This window comes from Cebus imitator, unplaced genomic scaffold, assembly GCF_001604975.1.
Source record: "Cebus imitator isolate Cc_AM_T3 unplaced genomic scaffold, Cebus_imitator-1.0 Scaffold48, whole genome shotgun sequence".
NCBI lineage: Eukaryota > Metazoa > Chordata > Mammalia > Primates > Cebidae > Cebus > Cebus imitator.
This window is the reverse complement of record NW_016107363.1, coordinates 7,569,153-7,587,939: the sequence shown is the minus strand read 5'-3', so window position 1 is coordinate 7,587,939 and position 18,787 is coordinate 7,569,153. Positions and strand designations below refer to the sequence as shown.

General features: G+C 37.3%; 1 protein-coding gene across 1 annotated transcript in view; it reads right to left on the bottom strand.

Annotated features, from left to right (window-relative positions):
* Positions 1-18,787, bottom strand: part of DNAH12 (dynein axonemal heavy chain 12) — a 247,904-nt gene that overhangs the window by 60,379 nt on the left and 168,738 nt on the right. Inside the window, exons 54-57 of the mRNA XM_037738118.1 lie at positions 13,028-13,242; positions 11,391-11,583; positions 7,956-8,148; positions 3,588-3,760 (exon numbers count right to left, since the gene is read on the bottom strand). Of these exons, the coding sequence (XP_037594046.1) occupies positions 3,588-3,760; positions 7,956-8,148; positions 11,391-11,583; positions 13,028-13,242 (774 nt within the window). The remainder of the gene's footprint in view (positions 1-3,587; positions 3,761-7,955; positions 8,149-11,390; positions 11,584-13,027; positions 13,243-18,787) is intronic.

Here is an 18,787-nt window from a genome sequence, read left to right as displayed (position 1 = left end):
GCCCGTCAATCATAGACTAGCTAAAGTTAATGTAGCACAGATGCGCCATGGAATACAAGACAGCCACCAAAAAGAATGAACTCATGTCCTTTGTAGCAGCATGGATGGAGCTGGAGACCATTATCCTAAGCAAACTAATAATGCAGAACAGAAAACCAAATACCCCATGTTCTCATAACATTGAGTACACAAGGTCACAGGAAGGGAACAAAAGGTGGAGAGTGGGAGGATGGTGAGGTTTAAAAAACTACCTACAGGGCTGGGTGCGGTGGCTCATGCCTGTAATCCCAGCACTTTGGGAGGCCGAGGCAGGTGGATCGTGAGGTCAAGAATTCAAGACCATCCTAGCCAACATAGTGAAACTCCGTCTCTACTAAAGTACACACACAAAAAAAATTAGCTGGGTGTGGTGGCACACGCCTGTAGTCCCAGCTACTCGGGAGGCTGAGGCAGGAGAATTGCTTGAACACCGGAGGCAGATGTTGCAGTGAGCCGAGATTGCGCCACTGCACTCCAGCCTGGTGCCTGGTGATAGACCAAGACTCTGTCTCAAAACAAAACAAAACAACTACCTACAGGTACTATGCTTATTACCTGGGTGACAAAATCATCTGTATACTAATCCTCTGTGACATGTAATTTACCTATATAACAAACCTGCACATGTACCCCGGAACCTAACAGTTTAAAAAGAGAGTCCTCAGTAAACCATGTGTCTTGTTTGCTAAAAAAAAAAAAAAAAAAAAGAAGAAGAAGAATATCTGAACAAACCACTACTATATAATCCAGCAATTGCATTCCTGTGTATTTATCTCAAAGAAATAAAAATTTCTGTTCACAAATACATGTACATGAATGTTTATAGTAGTTTTATTCATTGTAAACCCAAACTGGAAATAATTCAGAGGTCCTTCATGCTATGAAATATTTCTCAGCCTTCAAAAACAGCCAAATATTTAAACACACAGCAACTTGAATCAATCTCTGGAGAATTACACTCAGTAAAAAAAGCCAATCTCAAAAAGTTACATGCCATATGCTTCCATTTATACGAAATTTTTAAACTAACGAAAGTATAGAAATGGAGAACAGGTTAGGGGTTGCCAAGGGTTACGGAAGGGGTAAGGATGGGAGGGAAGTGGGTATAGCTATTAAAGGACAACACAGGGATCCTTGTGGTGGTGGAAATGTTCCATATCTTGACTGTATTAATGTCATTATCATGGTTGTGATAATTGTTTTATAGGTTTTCAACATGTCACCATTGGGGCAACTGGGTAAAAGGTACATAAGATCTTTACTATTTCTCATAATCACATGTGAATCTACACTTAAAATTAAAAATTTGATTTTTAAAAAGTAATACATAGGACCATGGGAATGGGATGGAAGGGTTGGGGGTAGTGACCCGTCTCTAAGTAGATCTTTTTGTACAGGGTTGAATTTTGGAGTCACTAATGGTTTATGTACTCAAACATATAATACAATTAAACTCAACAAGGATGAAGAAAAACCCTAAAATGAAACATAAAAGTAAACAAATGAGCCTAACTGTATTTCATGTGAATAACATCACATGTTGAAGAGGGGAAAAAGTAACCCAAGTAACTTTTGAATGCAGCATTTTATGCCCAATTTTTTTAAAACTAAGTTTGTGTGTGAACATATGCAATCAATTCTCTTGGGTATATACCCGGGAGTGGACATGCTGGGTCATATGGCAATCTAGGTTTAGTATTTTGAAGAACTTCCAAAGTGGCCATATTATTTTAAAATCCCACCAGCAGTGTAGGAGGGCTCCAATTATTTCACATCCTCACCAAAACTTGAGATTGACGTTTTTATGTCAATTCTTTAACTTGAATTTCCTTCATCACATGGGTTGTATAAATTCAAATTCCAAATTCCAACTGAGAAGGAATCTGGAATTTCAATCACTCAGAAGAGATTATTCTACCAATAGCCAATGTCGAAATTTCTTATAGCACACACAATTGGCTCAAGTCATAAATTTTTTTAAAACAGGTACAACAGTTACTAAATACCAGACATTGTTATAAACACTTTACGAATATTATCTCATTTAATTGTCATAAAAACCCTAAAAGGTCAGTAATATTATCCCAATTTTATAGATAAGAAAAATTGAGGCAATTACCTCACATTAAAGGACTTGCCTATAGACATGCAGCTACTATGTGGCAGAAAGGATATGTAATCCCCAACTCCAGTTTGACTCTGAAATTTGCATACATTCATTAATTGATTAAAGTGAGAATTTCTAGAAAACCATTAGAAATGTGGGGCTAGAGGCCAGGCTCAGGGACTGACGCCTGTAATCCAAGCACTTCACGAGGCCGAGGCAGGTGGATCACGAGGTCAGGAGTTCAAGACCAACCTGACCAACATGGTGAAATTCTGTCTCTAATAAGAATACAAAAATTAGCTGGGTGTGGTGCTGCATGCCTATACTCAGGAGGCTGAGGCAGGAGAATTGCTTGAACCTGGGAAGCGGAAGCTGCAACGAGCTGATAGCACCATTGCACTCCAGCCCGGGCAACAGAGAGTAACTCCATCTCAAAAAAAAAAAAAAAAGACAAGACAAGAAAAAAAACAGTGGGGCCAGGTGTAGTGGCTCATTCCTGTAATCTCAGCACTAAGGGAGGATAAGTCGGGCAGATTTCTTGAGTCCAGGAGTTCAAGACCAGCCTGGGCAACTTGGTGAAACCCAATCTCTACAAAAAAATAATACAAAAATTAGCCAAGCACAGTGGTGCACACCTGAAGTCCTTGCTATTCTGAAGGCTGAGGTGGTTGGATCACCTGAGCCCAGGAGGTTGAGGCTGCAGTGAGCTGTGATTGTGCCACTGCACTCTAGCCTGGGTGACAGAGTTAGACCTTGTTTCAAAAAAACAATCAAATAGAACAAAGAAAAAAGAAACTTGGGACTGAAGCCTTTTAGAGACCTCAAGCCTGGAGAAAGATACACTAGAGTTGCTCAAAAATAAGTCATGTGCCTGCCTCTATGAAATAATTAAAAGAGAGAAGAAAAAAATACTAAAAGTTAATCCCTCTATGCCTAAATCTTAAGTAGGAATGAAACAACTACTTAAAATAGAAAGGAGGTTTTGATTATCTTTCAAGTATCTTTTTTTCTTTCACTTTTTCTTTTTTCTTTCTTTTTTTTTTTTTTTNTTGCTCTGTTGCCCAGGCTGGAGTGCAGTGGTGCCATCTCGGCTCAACCTCCACCTACTGAGTTCAAGTGATTTTCCTGCCTCAGTCTCCCCAGTAGCTGGGATTACAGGCGCCCACCACCATGCCCGGCTGATTTTTGTACTTTTAGGAGACACAGGATCTCATCATGTTGGCCACGCTCATCTTGAACACATGACCTCAAGTGATCTGGCCCCCTTGGCCTTCCAAAGTGCTGAGATTACAGGCGTGAGCCACCGCGCCCAGCCACTTTTCCACATTTTTAATGTTCTGTAATGAATATACGTAAGCAAAAAAAAAAAGTCACATTTTTTAAATGGAAAGGACTGTGAAAATCCAACCTCAGAAAGATGAATAAAATGAGAGAAGTTTACCTGTCATGAATTGAGTTGATATAAAGGTTCACAAACCAGATGAGAGAGTACTGATACATGGGATCAATATTAGCCAGGTCTGCAATGCTGAAGAACAGTACTGATGAGTGTTTGGCAATGGGTCTATAACCTTCTCGAGACTCTGCTATTTTGAGTTCTGTTTTTTCTGCAATCTAGGAGAACAGAAAAACCAAGATTAAGAAATAGGAAGAGTATTTTAATTATGTACTTTTCATATAATGAAGTTTATATATTTTTTAAAAATCCCAATGTAGTGATAATGTTATATGAATTTAAGTATGGTTTACAAGAGAGGGCTTTATCATACTAAAAGTCAGAAATAAAGAAAACAAAAGGGGATGAAGGAAAGAACTAGGGATGGAAGAAAGGGGAAGGAGAGAGAGGAACAAGAGAAGAAAAAGGAAAAAACAAGTTTAAACTTTAGATTAATAGTATCATCCGCTACTGACCATCTCTTTCTTATTTGAGACATGCCAAATAAGAAAACTCTGCGTATTCTTTGCCTGACTCTGACCTGTGTCTATTGCAGTTATTCACCCTCTTTTATTTTAACAGGTCAGAGTTAAAGAGGGAGAGAGGACTGGAAAGCAAGTATACTTGTGTGTATATTTAAGGTGTTCACTCATGTCCTGGAACCCAGCAGTCTGGCAAAGTAGGTATTCAAAACTATTTATTGATGAGTGGTTTTATATACAAGGATGCTTTTTTTTCAACTAGCTTCTCACATGTTTAGCTTTCTAATTTATAGGGCTGTAGATATTCAACCCCCAAATAAAAATGCTCTCCAAGATAATAGCTCTTCAACTCAGTCTGATAGGTTGATATTCTATAGAAAAAATGTTTCAAGCACTATTCCAACTCCCTCTTCCTTCTTTGGTAATGGTATCCACAGACTCTGATGAATGGTATGCCTATGCAGTCATGTTTATATCAAATCCTGCTTGTTGCTAATTTAATCAAGAGGCAGGGATACAGCCAGATCCAAGATAAGATAATCAAAAATTTCCCTGGAGAATTGAAACTTCAGGAGCCTCAGAAACTGAAGTTAGATGGCATTGGCATTAGGAGTAAAAAGTAGTGGGACTTTTTCCACATGTTGGTTTTAATGCTATGTGAGTATATGAAGGAAGAGATACACAAGTCTTAAAAGAAACTGGTCTTCGGGTGGAGTAGAGAGAAGCACAGAATGACACACAGCCCCAGAGGTAGGGAAAGAGACACAGAGCATAGAAACTTAATGCCTTCCATTTATCCTTGAGGTCTGGATGTATGTCTTATTATTGGGAAAATAAATGATTTCCTTGTATCTTTTTCATTTTATCTAATTCGAGTGAGTTCCTGTTCCTTGCAAACAAACTTTCCCCCAAATTATACTGTATAACCACAGATGAACCAAAGGTAAGTTTGGAATCTCAGTCCTGACTATAAATAAGTAAAACAAAGTTAGCAACGACAGTGATTAATGACACTTTACGTAAGAAAGCATTATTTTAGTATTCTCATTTAAACCTTTTACTATTTAAACTTTGATTTTCATTTCAAATGCCATTTTGCAACAGCAAGCAGAAAAAAACAACAAATATTATAATATTTATTTATTGGAGACAGAGTCTCACTCTGTCACCCAGGCTGGAGTGCAGTGGCATAATCTCAGTTTACTGCAACCTCCACCTCTTGGGTTCAAGTGATTCTCCTGCCTCAGCCTCCTGAGTAGCTGAGATTACAGGCGTCTGCCACCGCTTCTGGTTAATTTTTGCATTTTAGTAGAGACGGGGTTTCACCATGTTGGCTAGGCTGGTCTCAAACTCTTGACTTCAGGTGACCTACCTGCTCCGGCCTCTCAAAGTGCTGGGATTACAGGCGTGAGCCACAGCACCGGGCTATAATTTTTAAACATTAATTAATAACTTAATTCATATTTAATGGCTTGATCTATGTATATTTATAAACAGTGTTTGCTAAACCTGAATCCTTAGCAAGAAATGCTAGGCTTAAGAAATATAAATACATTTTAAAAATCATTTACCATTAATGGCCTAAAGTAAAAAAAAAGATATTTTCTAAGAAATAAAGACTGAGTACATGCTAAGAGGTTAAAAGAAGACAACTTCTTACTTGTAAAACTTTTCTGGTCTGTGATACTTATATACGTAATACTTTCCAAAAATAAAAAAGACTAAGCTTCAGTCAGGAAACCATTAGAGTGGCAGTAGGGGTAAACTCTGAAATCTCTAGAATAAACTCTTAAAGTTTTGTGTTTGTTTAATCTTGTGGATTTAGGGAAAAGGGAAAAGCAGCTTTTGATTATGTTGGAAAGCCTTCCCTGAAGATGTTTTTTCTTACATTAGGTGAGTGGATAATCGTAGAATAGAAGTCAGGGTAGATATAGAGTATGTTTTAGCTGAAACTATATAATGAATTTAAAACTCTGTTTGCGATGATCAATGGGATTCAGTCAGACAGGTATTATGATTTATTACATTTGTCTCATTGGAAGATAGAGTACTTGAACCAATACATCATTGTATCTCCCTTTTTCTTCAAGTCTTAATAGGAAATAAGCCAACAAGTGCTTCCTATCCTCTCTCCCCTTTGAAAACTAGTTTGGTGAGGAAACAAGTAGTAGCTTGTTCTGCTCTGATGGACAGGTGTTGGGTAAGGAGGCACTACAGAATATCTCAGCCATGGTCCCAGACTGGGGGCTGCCAAAGAATATTACTCTAAGACCTTACTCCTTTGGCTCTCCCAAGATGAAAATCATAAAACACCAAATAGTACAAGTAACAAGAGTGAGGACCATCACATTCATGCAAAATAAATCTATCCAAAGGGGAAGGGTGCCTAGACCTTTAGAAAGTCCTCTGTCCCAGCACAAGGGTGTATTGTGGGGTGGGAGCAGTGCAGAGATGCTGAGTGATTAGTGCAATCTCTGTTCAGGTTTCTTTTTATTTTTTAATTACCCTAAAGTGAAGGAGCACTTAACTCATTGGTTGGGCCAAGGAAAACCAAAAGGTCTGAAGATCAGTAACGTTAGCTTACAGAAGTCATTCTGTAATACCATATAATTGTGTAAACTTGAGCCTCAGCCGACCTTTCTGGGACCTATTTTTCTCAACTATAAAGTACAGAAAATAAGTGCTTGCTAAGGCCTTTTCTGCTTATAATATTGTATTATTCTATAAAAAGAATATCATTTGGGGCTGGGCACGGTAACTCATGCCTGTAATCCCTGCACTTTGGGATGCCAAGGTGGGTGCTGAGGTCAGGAGCTCAAGACCAACCTGGCCAACATGATGAAACCCCATCTCTACTAAAAATACAAAAAATTAGCCAGGCATGGTGGTAGGCGCCTGTAATACCAGCTACTCGGGAGGCCTGAGGCAGGAGAATCACTTGAACCCAGGAAGCAGAGGTTGCAGTGAGCTGAGATCACACCACTGCACTCCAGCCTGGGCGAGAGAGTGAAGCTTTGTCTCAGCACTTTGGGATGCTGAGGTGGGCAGATCAGAGGTCAGGAAATCAAGACCATCCTGGCTAACAGGGTAAAACTCCGTCTCTACAAAAAAAAAAAAAAAAAAAAAAAATTAGCCAAGCATGGTGGCGCATGCTTGTAGTCCCAGCTACTGGGGAGGCTGAGGCAGGGGAATCACTTGAACTGGGAGGCAGAAGTTGCGGTGAGCCGAGATCGCACCACTGCACGCCGGCCTGGAGGTAGAGCAAGACTTCATCTCAAAAATCATCATTATCATCATCATCATCATCATTCAGCTGAGTTAGGTGAACTTGCAATCAATGCATTATTGGCTATAGACTACTTGCCTCTCTTCTTCTACCTGCCACCCTCAACTCTCATACCTGCCTTCCTGACAAATGACATGATAATGTTGGAATTAATGTCTAGGAATCTCTATTTACTCCTAGAACCCCTTATTGTTCAATCAACCAGCAACTAACTGCATCAAGAACTCCAATAAGGAACAGAGATAAGACAAGCTCTCAAATTCAAGTTTTCAAAGAAGAGTCAATTAAAACTTGAATGAACCCAAGTAGCCTACCTTACCTACCCAATAATACCTATCTAATACTCCTAATACCTTACTTATCCAATAATAATAAATATATTTTAAAGCATTCATCCTAAATATATTTCTTCTGCACATAGATACCTTATAGATCAGACCAGGTTTTAAATAATGGTAAGATATTCTCTTATGAGTTTAAATTTATGTTTGGGTATTTTATCATTTTCTTTTTCCTTTCCAGCAAGCCTACTCCAGCATCTTCCTTGGGGACTGGAAGCAAATCAGAATCTTAAGAATCAAAAGATTTCTAGGATTCTTTTTTCACCTGCTGTTTCTTTGTTATCTCATTGGACATCATTTTGGCAGAGTCTAAGACTTTAATTGCACTTTCATCTTCTAAAATGTTTCCTTCTGATGATGATAATGTTTCCAAAATTTTTGTCTCTATCTCTTTCAGCTGTTTCTTGTTCGCTGCAGACTGAAGAATAAGGGCATTTCGTTCCTCTTCTAATTCTGGTCTAAAAGGATAGAAACATTTAGTCAAAATTTATAGTCTTACCTAAATTTATATTTGAGTACTACATATTACAAATTTGTAAACATCTAATACACACTAAGGTGATTAATTGCTTTAATTTAAAGGAAAAATACTTTCACACACATAACTATTTGAGAAGTTCAAGCAAAAAAAAGCATTAATTGTATACATGTGAAATGTGGCAATAACATGTGCTACAAAGTAAGTCTAAGAATACATTAGATTGATCCATATGGCATAGCTGCTATGTGAGAGTAAGAACTGGAGAAGACACTCAAAGTATGGACTTCTTATCTATTTCTTGATTTTGTCACCATGAAGTCTCATTTTCATCATATTTTCTATAGTAGCAAACAGTGAGAGGATGACTGGTCATAAAACTGGCTCTTTAAGTGAAAGGCTAAATTGGCACTGACGTCAAAACACTTAATGTCAAACAAAAATGGGATGAAACTTCAAAATAACACAGTCTACCATGGAATAGCATATGTTATGACATGGTTCTGTACTAGACACTCTACAAGTGGGATTTAAATATTGGAAGAAACACCTCATGGTTACATATTTTCACTTTTAATTTGATTTCATTTACTAGACCACTTGATAATGTTACACTGAGCTTCAAGTGAAATCAGATTTCCTTCCAGAAGCAATTCTTCACTAGTAGCCCTTCCAGGTATCATAATGTTTTTCCTCATTAAAAAAAAGAATACATACAGTTTCAGATTTTACATTTAAGTCTTTAATCCATCTTATAGGCACGGGCAAAGATTTCATGACAAAAACATCAAAAGCAATTGCAACAAAAGCACAAATTGATAAATGGGATCTAATTAAACTAATGAGTTTCTACACAGCAAAAGAAACTATCAGAATGTACAGATAACCTACAGAATGGGAGAAAATTTTTGCAATCTATCCATCTGACAAAGGCCTATATACAGAATATACAAAGAACTTAAACAAACTTACATGAAAGAAACAACCCCATTAAAAAGTGGGCAAAGGACACTTCTCAAAAGAAGATATCTATGCAGCCAACAAACATATGAAAACAAGCTCAACATCACTGATCATTACAGAAATGTAATTCAAAACCACAATGAGATACCATCTTATGCCAGTCAGAATGGCGATTATTAAAAAGTCAAGAAACAACAGATGCTGGTGAGGCTGCAGAGAAATAGAAATGGTTTTACATGGTTGGTGGGATTATAAATTATTTCAACCATTGTGGAAGACTGTAGTGATTCCTCAAAGACCTAGAACCAGACATACCATATGACACAGCAATCTCATTATCAGGTATATACCAAAGGAATATAAATCACTCTATTATAAAGGTACATGTACATGCATGTTCACTGCAGCGCTGTTCACAATAGCAAAGACATGGAATCAACCTAAGTGCCCATCAATTATAGACTGGATAAAGAAAATGTGGTATATATATACCATGAAATACATCATAGCCATAAAATGGAACAAGGTCGGCTGGATGTGGTGGCTCACGCCTGTAATCCCAGCACTTTGGGAGGCTGAGGTGGGCAGATCACCTGAGGTTGGGAGTTCAAGACCAGCCTGACCAACATGGAGAAACCCCATCTCTGCTAAAAATACAAAAAATTAGCTGGGCATGGTGGTGCATGCCTGTAATCCCAGCTATTTGGGAGGCTGAGGCAGGAGAATCACTTGAACCTGGGAGGCTGAGGTTGCAGTGAGCTGAGATGGCAACATTGCACTCCAGCCTGGGCAACAAGAGCAAAACTCCATCTCAAAAACAAAAAACAAACAAAACAAAACAAAACAAAAACAAGATCATGTCCTTTGCAGAGAAATGGAAGCCATTACTGTCAGCAAGCTAACACAAAAACAGAAAACCAAACACTGCATGTTCTTACTTGTAAGTGGGAGCTGAAAATGTGAACACACAGACACAGGGTAGGGAACGACACGCACTGGGGCTTGTCAGGGGGAATGGGGGAAGGAGAGCATCAGGACAAATGGTTAATGCATGCTGGGCTTAATACCTAGGTGATGGGTTTATTTGTGGTTTGCTGCACCTTAGCACACGTTTACCTATGTAACAAACCTGCACCTTCTGCACATGTACACTGAAACTTAAAAATCGAACATATGTAAAGAAAACAATAAAAATTACCCATAATCTTACCACCACCGAGATAATTACTTTAACATTGCGGTGTATTCCTTCCCAATCTTTTTTTACTCTTTTTATGTATGTAGATAAACATCCATCTTTTTTAAACAAAATATTACCTATTCTGCATATAGTTTTATATGCTACTTTTTCCTTCTTTTGCTAAGCATTTTATTATTAATGTCCTGTATATACATAAAAATGAATGTATTTCTGTTTATGTTCATAGCATGGATTCCTAGAGGTGAAATTTCTGGCTCATTCAGATACAAGTCAGAAGTCATGGTGTCAGAGGCACTTGAACCAGAGCAACTCCATCTTGAGTAGGGGCTGGGAAAAATGAGATTAAAACCTACTGGACTGCATTCCCAAATGGCTGGGCATTCTAAGTCACAGGATGAGATAGGATGTCAGTATAAGATACAGGTCATAAAGATCTTGCTGATAAAACAGGTTACGGTAAAGAAGTTGGCTAAATCCTACCAAAACCAAGATGGTCACAAAAGTGACCTCTGGTTGTCCTCACTGTTATACCCCACCAGTGCCGTGACAGTTAACAAATGTCATCACAATGTCAAAAATTTACACTATATGGTCTAAAATGAGGAGGCATAAATAATCCACCCCTTGTTTGGCATACAATCAAGAAATAACCATCAAAATGGACAACCAGCAGCCCTTGGGGCTGCTCTGTCTATGGAGTAGCCATTTTTTTATTCCTTTACTTTCTTAATAAATTTGTTTTCACTTTACTCCATGGACTCACTCTGAATTATTTCTTGCACAAGATCCAAAAACCCTTTCTTGGGTTCTGGATCAGAATCCCTTTCCTGTAACAATGGCATGTTAACCTGAACCCAACTGCCTATACTAAAACCCCAATATATCATGGTTGGCTTATAACTTACTTGTTACAGATGGCTATTTTAGAGGATTGTGTGATTATTATAGTAACAAAATATAAATTTGACAAAGTTTTAAAATATTCACAAAACAAAAATATTAATGGCCTACAAATATTCCTCTTTAAATCATCTAGAAGCATCTAAGAAAATACATACCTCTCCTTTGCAACAACAATACCTAGTAATTGATCTTCAAGTCCTTCTGGAGTGATCATGAAATTCAGCAAAGACACTTTTGTAGCCACCTCTGGCATATAGTGTGGATTTCTCAGTTTTGTGGTGATGTAAAATTTGAAATCAAAGGAATACTCAATAATGACCTCACCAAGTCTGATGCAATCAATGCCACCTAGATATCAGAAAACAAATGCCTAACAAGTGAGTCAGTTACATGGCCCATCACCCTATGTACTTACGTGGCCTTGCCTAGGTTACAAATAAGGCATCCTAAAGTAATTTAAAACAGAAAACAGGTCAGGGCTTAGTGGCTCATGCCTATAATCCCAACACTTCAGGAGGCCAAGGCAGGCAGATCACTTGTGGTGAGGAGTTTGACACCAGCCTGGCCAACATGGTGAAACCCCGTTTCTACTAAAAATACTAAAAAAACTTAGCTGGGTGTCATCGTGGCACATGCCCGTAATACCAGCTACTTTGGAGGCTGAGGAACAAGAATCACTTGAACTCAGGAGGCAGACATTGCAGTGAGCTGAGATTGCACCACTGTACTTCAGCTTGGGAGACAGAGCAAGACTTTGTCTCAAAATGATAATAACACATAGAAAACAGGAGTGGCAAAAGTCACAGACACAGCAGCAAGTAAGCAGTTATACAGCAGGACTCTTTCTGGGTTAAGAACGTTTTCTCCAGTTGTCATACAGCTTTATAAGTGAAGATTTCTTTTGAGCTTTCTTCATCAATTTTCAATCATGATTCTAAAATACATGTAAATGACTAAAGCTCTTTTTTTTTTTTTTTTTGAGACGGAGTTTCGCTCTTGTTACCCAGGCTGGAGTGCAATGGCGCGATCTCGGCTCACCGCAACCTCCGCCTCCTGGGTTCAGGCAATTCTCCTGCCTCAGCCTCCTGAGTAGCTGGGATTACAGGCACGCGCCACCATGCCCAGCTAATTTTTTGTAGTTTTAGTAGAGACGGGGTTTCACCATGTTGACCAGGATGGTCTTGATCTCTTGACCTCATGATCCACCCGTCTCAGCCTCCCAAAGTGCTGGGATTACAGGCTTGAGCCACCGCGCCCGGCTATGACTAAAGCTCTTAAAGGTAATAGTACTTGGCAGAGACAAATTTTTATAAACAGAAAGATAAAAACAGCTTAGGCCCACATGCACTCTTACTATTCATGGTGGCTCACTGTTGTAATCCCAGCACTTTGGGAGGCTGAGGGAAGAGGATCACTTGAGGCCTGAAGTTTGACACCACCTGAAGTTTGACTATTCATAACACACCTGAAGTTTGACTATTCATAACAATAGTTTTTTTGTGGTCAAAGGTCACAAGATAAAGGAATTTCAAGCTGGCTTCAACTTCTTTATGTTCTCTCTAGAACAACAATCTAGACAGCAGTGGTTAAGGCAACAAAGGGAGGGCAAGGTATTTATCCTAGAATACCTAGCTAAGGTTCATTCCCGAGAGCTTGTTCGAAATTTCCTTTCACGCAAATGACCCAGAAGTTCTGAGTTATTAACATTATTATTAAATTTATGTAGTAAGGCCTCTTTCATGCCTCAAGAATAATTCAATCATCTTTCAGATTAATAGTAATTGCTTTATACCTTGTTTGAAAGTTTGTCTAAGCAGTAAAGGCTCCAAAGATGGATCCAGTTCTTCACCAACATTTTCTAATAGAAGTGGATTTCCAAACTGAATACAGTTTTCCAATATTCTCATATAGTCTGAATCTGACAGCTTAATAACACTAAGCTGATTTTCTTTCTCAGAGTTTTTGATCCACTTATTGGCTTGACCCTGGGGGTCAATCATTAAAGGCCTAGAATATAATAAGAAAAATTCTGAGAGGAACACATAAACATTGAGATTTATTTTAAATTATATAATTTAAATAATAAACATCACCATCAATCTGTACAAATACGAAGTATTTCACATACATTATCAGGATTACTTTTTACAAAAGTCCTATGAGAAAAAAGTTAAAAGGAGTCTCTTTTTTTCGTATTTATTTTTCAAATGAAGAAATTCAGTCTCAGGAAGTACCCTGCCCAAGGTTCAACTAGTTCAGTGTTCGAAGTAGTAGAACCTTGTGAATCTGTGAGCTCTGTTCTTCCCAACATAATATACTGTCTTCATGGTAACTTGACATGTCAGCACATGACATCTGTTAACATAATATGAAAATAATACTATAAAATATTTGATAATAATTTAAAACAAGAGATCCACTAGCATAAGGGATTTCCTCAGATTATGGGTAGAATTACAAACTGTGTCCAAGTTTAGGGGTGGTGTATATTTGAGATCTATTTGGAAGCTTTTTCTGAGTTAGTAAAGACTTTGTGTTCAAAAATATATGATTCATGAATCAGATGTGTAAAATAGGATGTGCCTTCCTCTTCCTCATGGATGATCTGACTGTCCTAGGTTCCTCTTGTATTCAGTGCAGTACATTAAATTTTCTTTTGAAAATATAGCACAGAAAAGGAAGTTTTTGTCCCGTGTCACTTCAGCTTTCCCATTCTCTTTTATTCCAACAGCTTCTAGGGCTAAAATCCCCCTTCCCTATGAATAAACTCTTTAATTTATTCCCAGATAACTGTGTTCTTTTAGTTTTTTTCTTTCCCCAGAGACAAAACTAGCTGACTGGATGTTTTCTTTCCCGGCTCTAATTGTGCTCAAATCCTATTTAAAGTACAAAAAGGTCCAGACGGTATTTAAAATCTACTTTTCCTACCGCAGCAAAGAAAGCAAGGGCATTCTGCAAACAAGAAAGTTACTTTTTCATACAAGTTACCTAGTAATTAGACTAGTAGATGCTTTTAGTACCTTTCAAGCCCCTGTTTAAAGAGACATTATTTTCTTCCTTTCATGTCCTTATTATTGGAAAAATACAGTGTATGTTCATTCCCTTGTAAAATGTTAACAACACCTATAAATTAACATTCTAATGTTAATAAATGTTCTTGGTAATGCCTAAATGTTCTTGGTTATCCAATAATTAGAGATTCTTGTCTACTCCAAAACAAATTTGACTCCTATTTAATATAACCTTATGTGAATACTGGAAAATTAGATTGTTGTGTCCATCATAGAAATAAGGCCAGGCCATGGTATTTGCATTCTAAGTATGCCTTACTCTAGGCGTGAAAATAATACTAGCCTTGATTTGAGATTTTTGAGCAGTCTGAAGAAAGCAGCATTATCTATGCTTCGGACAGGGGTAGTAATTTTGAAGAAAATAAGCTTTGCTATTAAGTAGCCAAGGCAATGTATAAACACTAAAAAAGAACACACTACTTTGCATTTTATTATTTCCTTCCTACCTCCACAGAGGAGACACAGTAAGTATTTTCATCATGGTTAAAACAAAGCAAAACCAGAATTTAAGATGTAGATTAAAATGAGATATTCAAATATAATTATAAAAAACATTTATCGAGCACTTATATGCTAAGTGCTTTCTCACAACATTTCTATGAGCTAAGAGTTATTTTCGTTTACAGATGAGAAAACTGAGGTATTGAGAGGTCAAATACATTACCAAAATCTCAAGACAGAAAGTGAGGAAATTTTGAAGCCAAATACCCTGACTCCAGGGTCTGAACTGCTCTCAGCCACTGCACAATATTATAAACAGACAAACTGTTGGAAATTATAAAGAGCAAGCACAATGATTAATTATAAACTATGGTCCCAACAGCATGACTGGCTAAAAATCCTTCTTCCTCCTAGTACTGATGGATAAAATATGACATTATTTTAAACGCACAGGTTAATTGAAGCATGCATTTAAAAGACACATACGTATATTCACACATATCTAATACATACATACAGAAAAAACACAGGTGCCAAAACAGATAAAACTAAAATCCAGAACAGTAAGTGTGTGAGCTAAACTAACAGCTGGACTTGGGTAGAGTGTCAGTCTGATAACCTAGAGGCTCACTGGGTCCATATGCGGGAAGAACTGAGACCTTTGCATAAAGCTGAAACTCACAAAAACCCTAGTGAAGTCACCGACAGAAAAATTTCAACCCTATGCATAAAGAGATAAGAAGGAAATGTTTTGATTGCTATCTCATATCTGGCTAGAAAAAAGTATCCCCTGAAAATGTGAATGTGTAGCTGTGGGTCTATATCTCATACAGGTTTAGGGTATAAACTTATACTATCTACATGACTGAGGAAACTCCAGGCTGGAAAATTAACGTTTGTGGCCAGTAATACTCCCAAGAATCCTGGAAGAAGTAAAGGCAAAACACACATTGCAGCTGAAAGTACATTAGAAAGTTTACCCCTACTGCCACTCCAGTGGTTCCCTAACTGAAGTTGTCTTTTTTATTCTTGGAAAGTACAACATATATAAATATCACAGATCAGAAAATTTTTAATGAAATGTATTCTTTTAACATTTTAACATATATTCACAGTATTCATTTCTTACAAAATGTCTTGTTCTTTGATTTTAGGCTATTAATGGTAAATGACTTTTAAAATGTATTGGTATTTCTTAAGCATAGCATTTCATACTAAAAATCACCGAATTGTACAATTTAAAAGGGTAAATTTTATGGTACATAAATTGTTTATCAGCAAAGCTGTTCCAAATGATGGGAGGTGGGAACACTATGGATGCCTGCAGTTCCAGCTATATCAGGAGGCTGAGGCAGGGGGACTGTCTGAGCCCAGGAGGTGAAGGCTGTAGTGGGCCATGATTGCACTACTACCCTCCAGCCTAGGTGGCAAAGTGAGACCCCATCTCAAAACACACACACACACACACACACACACACACACACACACACACGTGCAAACACACCTGGACACATCAAACTGCTGAAAACTAAAGACAGAATAACTGGAAAATCTCCAGAGGAAAAAAAAGACACATTACATAAAGAAGAACTTTTAAAGTAAGACTTAGAGTAGACTTCTCATCAGACTATGTAGGTCAGAAGCAATTAAGTGACATCTCAAAAGACAAAAAAAAAAAAAAAAGCCCCAAAACAAAAGCAAAAAACAACTGTCAATCCAGAATTATAAACTCAGCAAAGAAAAAAAAAATCTTTCAAAATGAAGAAGAAATAAAGATTTTTTCAGGGTTAGTTAATACATACAGAAATATAGTTAAGTAGAAGGCATAATAAGATCTAGCATTTGATAGTACAGTAGGTAGCTGTAATGAAAAATAGTTTATTATATAATTAAAAACTGCTAGAAGAATTGGATTACAAGAAAATATAAATGTTTAAAGTGAATACCCCATTATCCTGATTTGATCACTGTACATGGAGTGACTATATTAAAATATCACACATATCCCTGAAATATGTACAACTATTACATATCAATTTAAAAACAAATTTTTTTTTCAGACCAGAAAAAGAAAAAAGCTGAGTAAATTTGCTGTTAGTAGACCTGTTCACATGAAGTGTTAAGGGACATTCTTCAGGCAAAAGAAATGTCAAACCAAACAGAAACATAAAGAAACAAAGAGGTCCCAAAATGGGAAAAAGATGAAAATAAAAGACTTTTTTCTTATATTTAATCACTCTAAAATATAAATTATCGTCTAAAATAAAAATAGAAACAATGTATTATAGATTTATGGCATATGAAGTGAAATATATAAAAGCACGAGAGAGAGGGTAGAATTGTACTTTTGAAAGATTCTTACACTATATAATAAAATTATTTGAAGATATTCAGTAATAAACTAGAGATGGATGATACTATGAACACTAGCACAAACACTGAAAATAGGGAGTGTTTAACCAATAAGCCAACAGTGGACATAAAATGGAATCAAAAAAAAATTCAATTAATCCAAATCCAACTAGGAAAAAAAAAAGGACAAAGAACAAAGGAGACAAATAGAAAAGAACAAGATGGTAGATTTAAATCTATATGTGTCAATAATTCCATTAAACGTAAATGATCAAATGACTGTGATTAAAAGTAGAAAGAAAAATGAAATCATTTTAAGATCAATTCACAAGTCTTCACTAACAGAAAGACTAAAGGGACAAAGCATTACAAATCATTGAGGAAATAATGGATAACTCAACAAATAGTGCTGGAGTAAATGGCCATCATTATACAAATAAATAAAATTATCTTTCATCATGTCCAAAAATGCAGAAAGAAGGAAGCAAACACCAGAGTCCTAACTGTTAAAAGTACACTGCATTACCAGGTCATGACCCTTTCTGAGAACTACATTCCTGGCCTTTAATGCTCATGTGTGTTACTCTGGCTTGGCCCTCCCAGCTATAAGTTACTAGACCTAAAGTGAATATTTGTTCCAAGCTAGACCAATCAGATGTTCTTCACAGGAATTAGAATTTGGGCTCAATGGTTAGAGTTAATCTATATTACTCAACTGATGTGGGGTTTTTTGCTTGTTTGTTTGTGACAGAGTCTCACTCTGTCCCCTAGCCTGGAGGACAGTGGTGCAATCTTGGCTCACTGCAACCTCCAACTCCCGGGTTCAAGTAATTCTCCTGCCTCAGCCTTGAGAGTACCTGGGACTACAGGCACTTGCCACCATGTCTGGCTAATTTTTTTGTATTTTTAGTAAAGACAGGGTTTCACCATATTGGACAGGCTGGTCTCAAACTCCTGACCCTGCGATCCACCCACCTCAGCCTCCCAAAGTGCTGGGATTACAGGCGTAGGCCACTGCACCTGGCCAATTGATGTGTTTTTTTGAACTCAGGAATCAAGGCTTCCCTAGCGAATGACCATGTGAACAGTTGAATAGAGCTAACATACCTTCAGAGATATACTAATGAAGCAGCTATACAGAGAATAACACAGAAGATAAGTTCTACTGAGATAGAGCGAGAATGTGCATGTGAGAAAGAAAATATGGATGAGAATTGCCATCAGTACTAATGGTTTCTTATTTTTACCTTCCAGAGGCCAGGTGGCCCATGTTTTCTCTGAGAGTCCCTTAATACAGTTTAAGTGAGTAACCAAATAATGAAATCATAGATTATTATCCTGGGCCCAACTGGCAAGAAGTGGAGTCTTGGTTATAAGGATGGAGACTCATCCTTCAAAATTTACCCAGGGCATGCCCTGTTGACCAGCTAGTCCAAAAATAATAGGTAGAAAGGGTAATTTCATTGGAATGTCACTTTATTAAAAGTCAGCTTTCTGACAGAAATAACAGGTTGTTTTCTTTAAATTATATACTACCCCAAAGCTTCTAGTTTCCCTGAATACCAATTAGGGCTTATAGGTAACACAACAGCATTTTCTTTCTTTTTGTTTTCTTTTCTTTTTTTTTTTTTTTTTTTTTTTTTTTTTTTTTTTTTTTTTTTTTTTTTTTTTTTGACCCCTTAATCTGG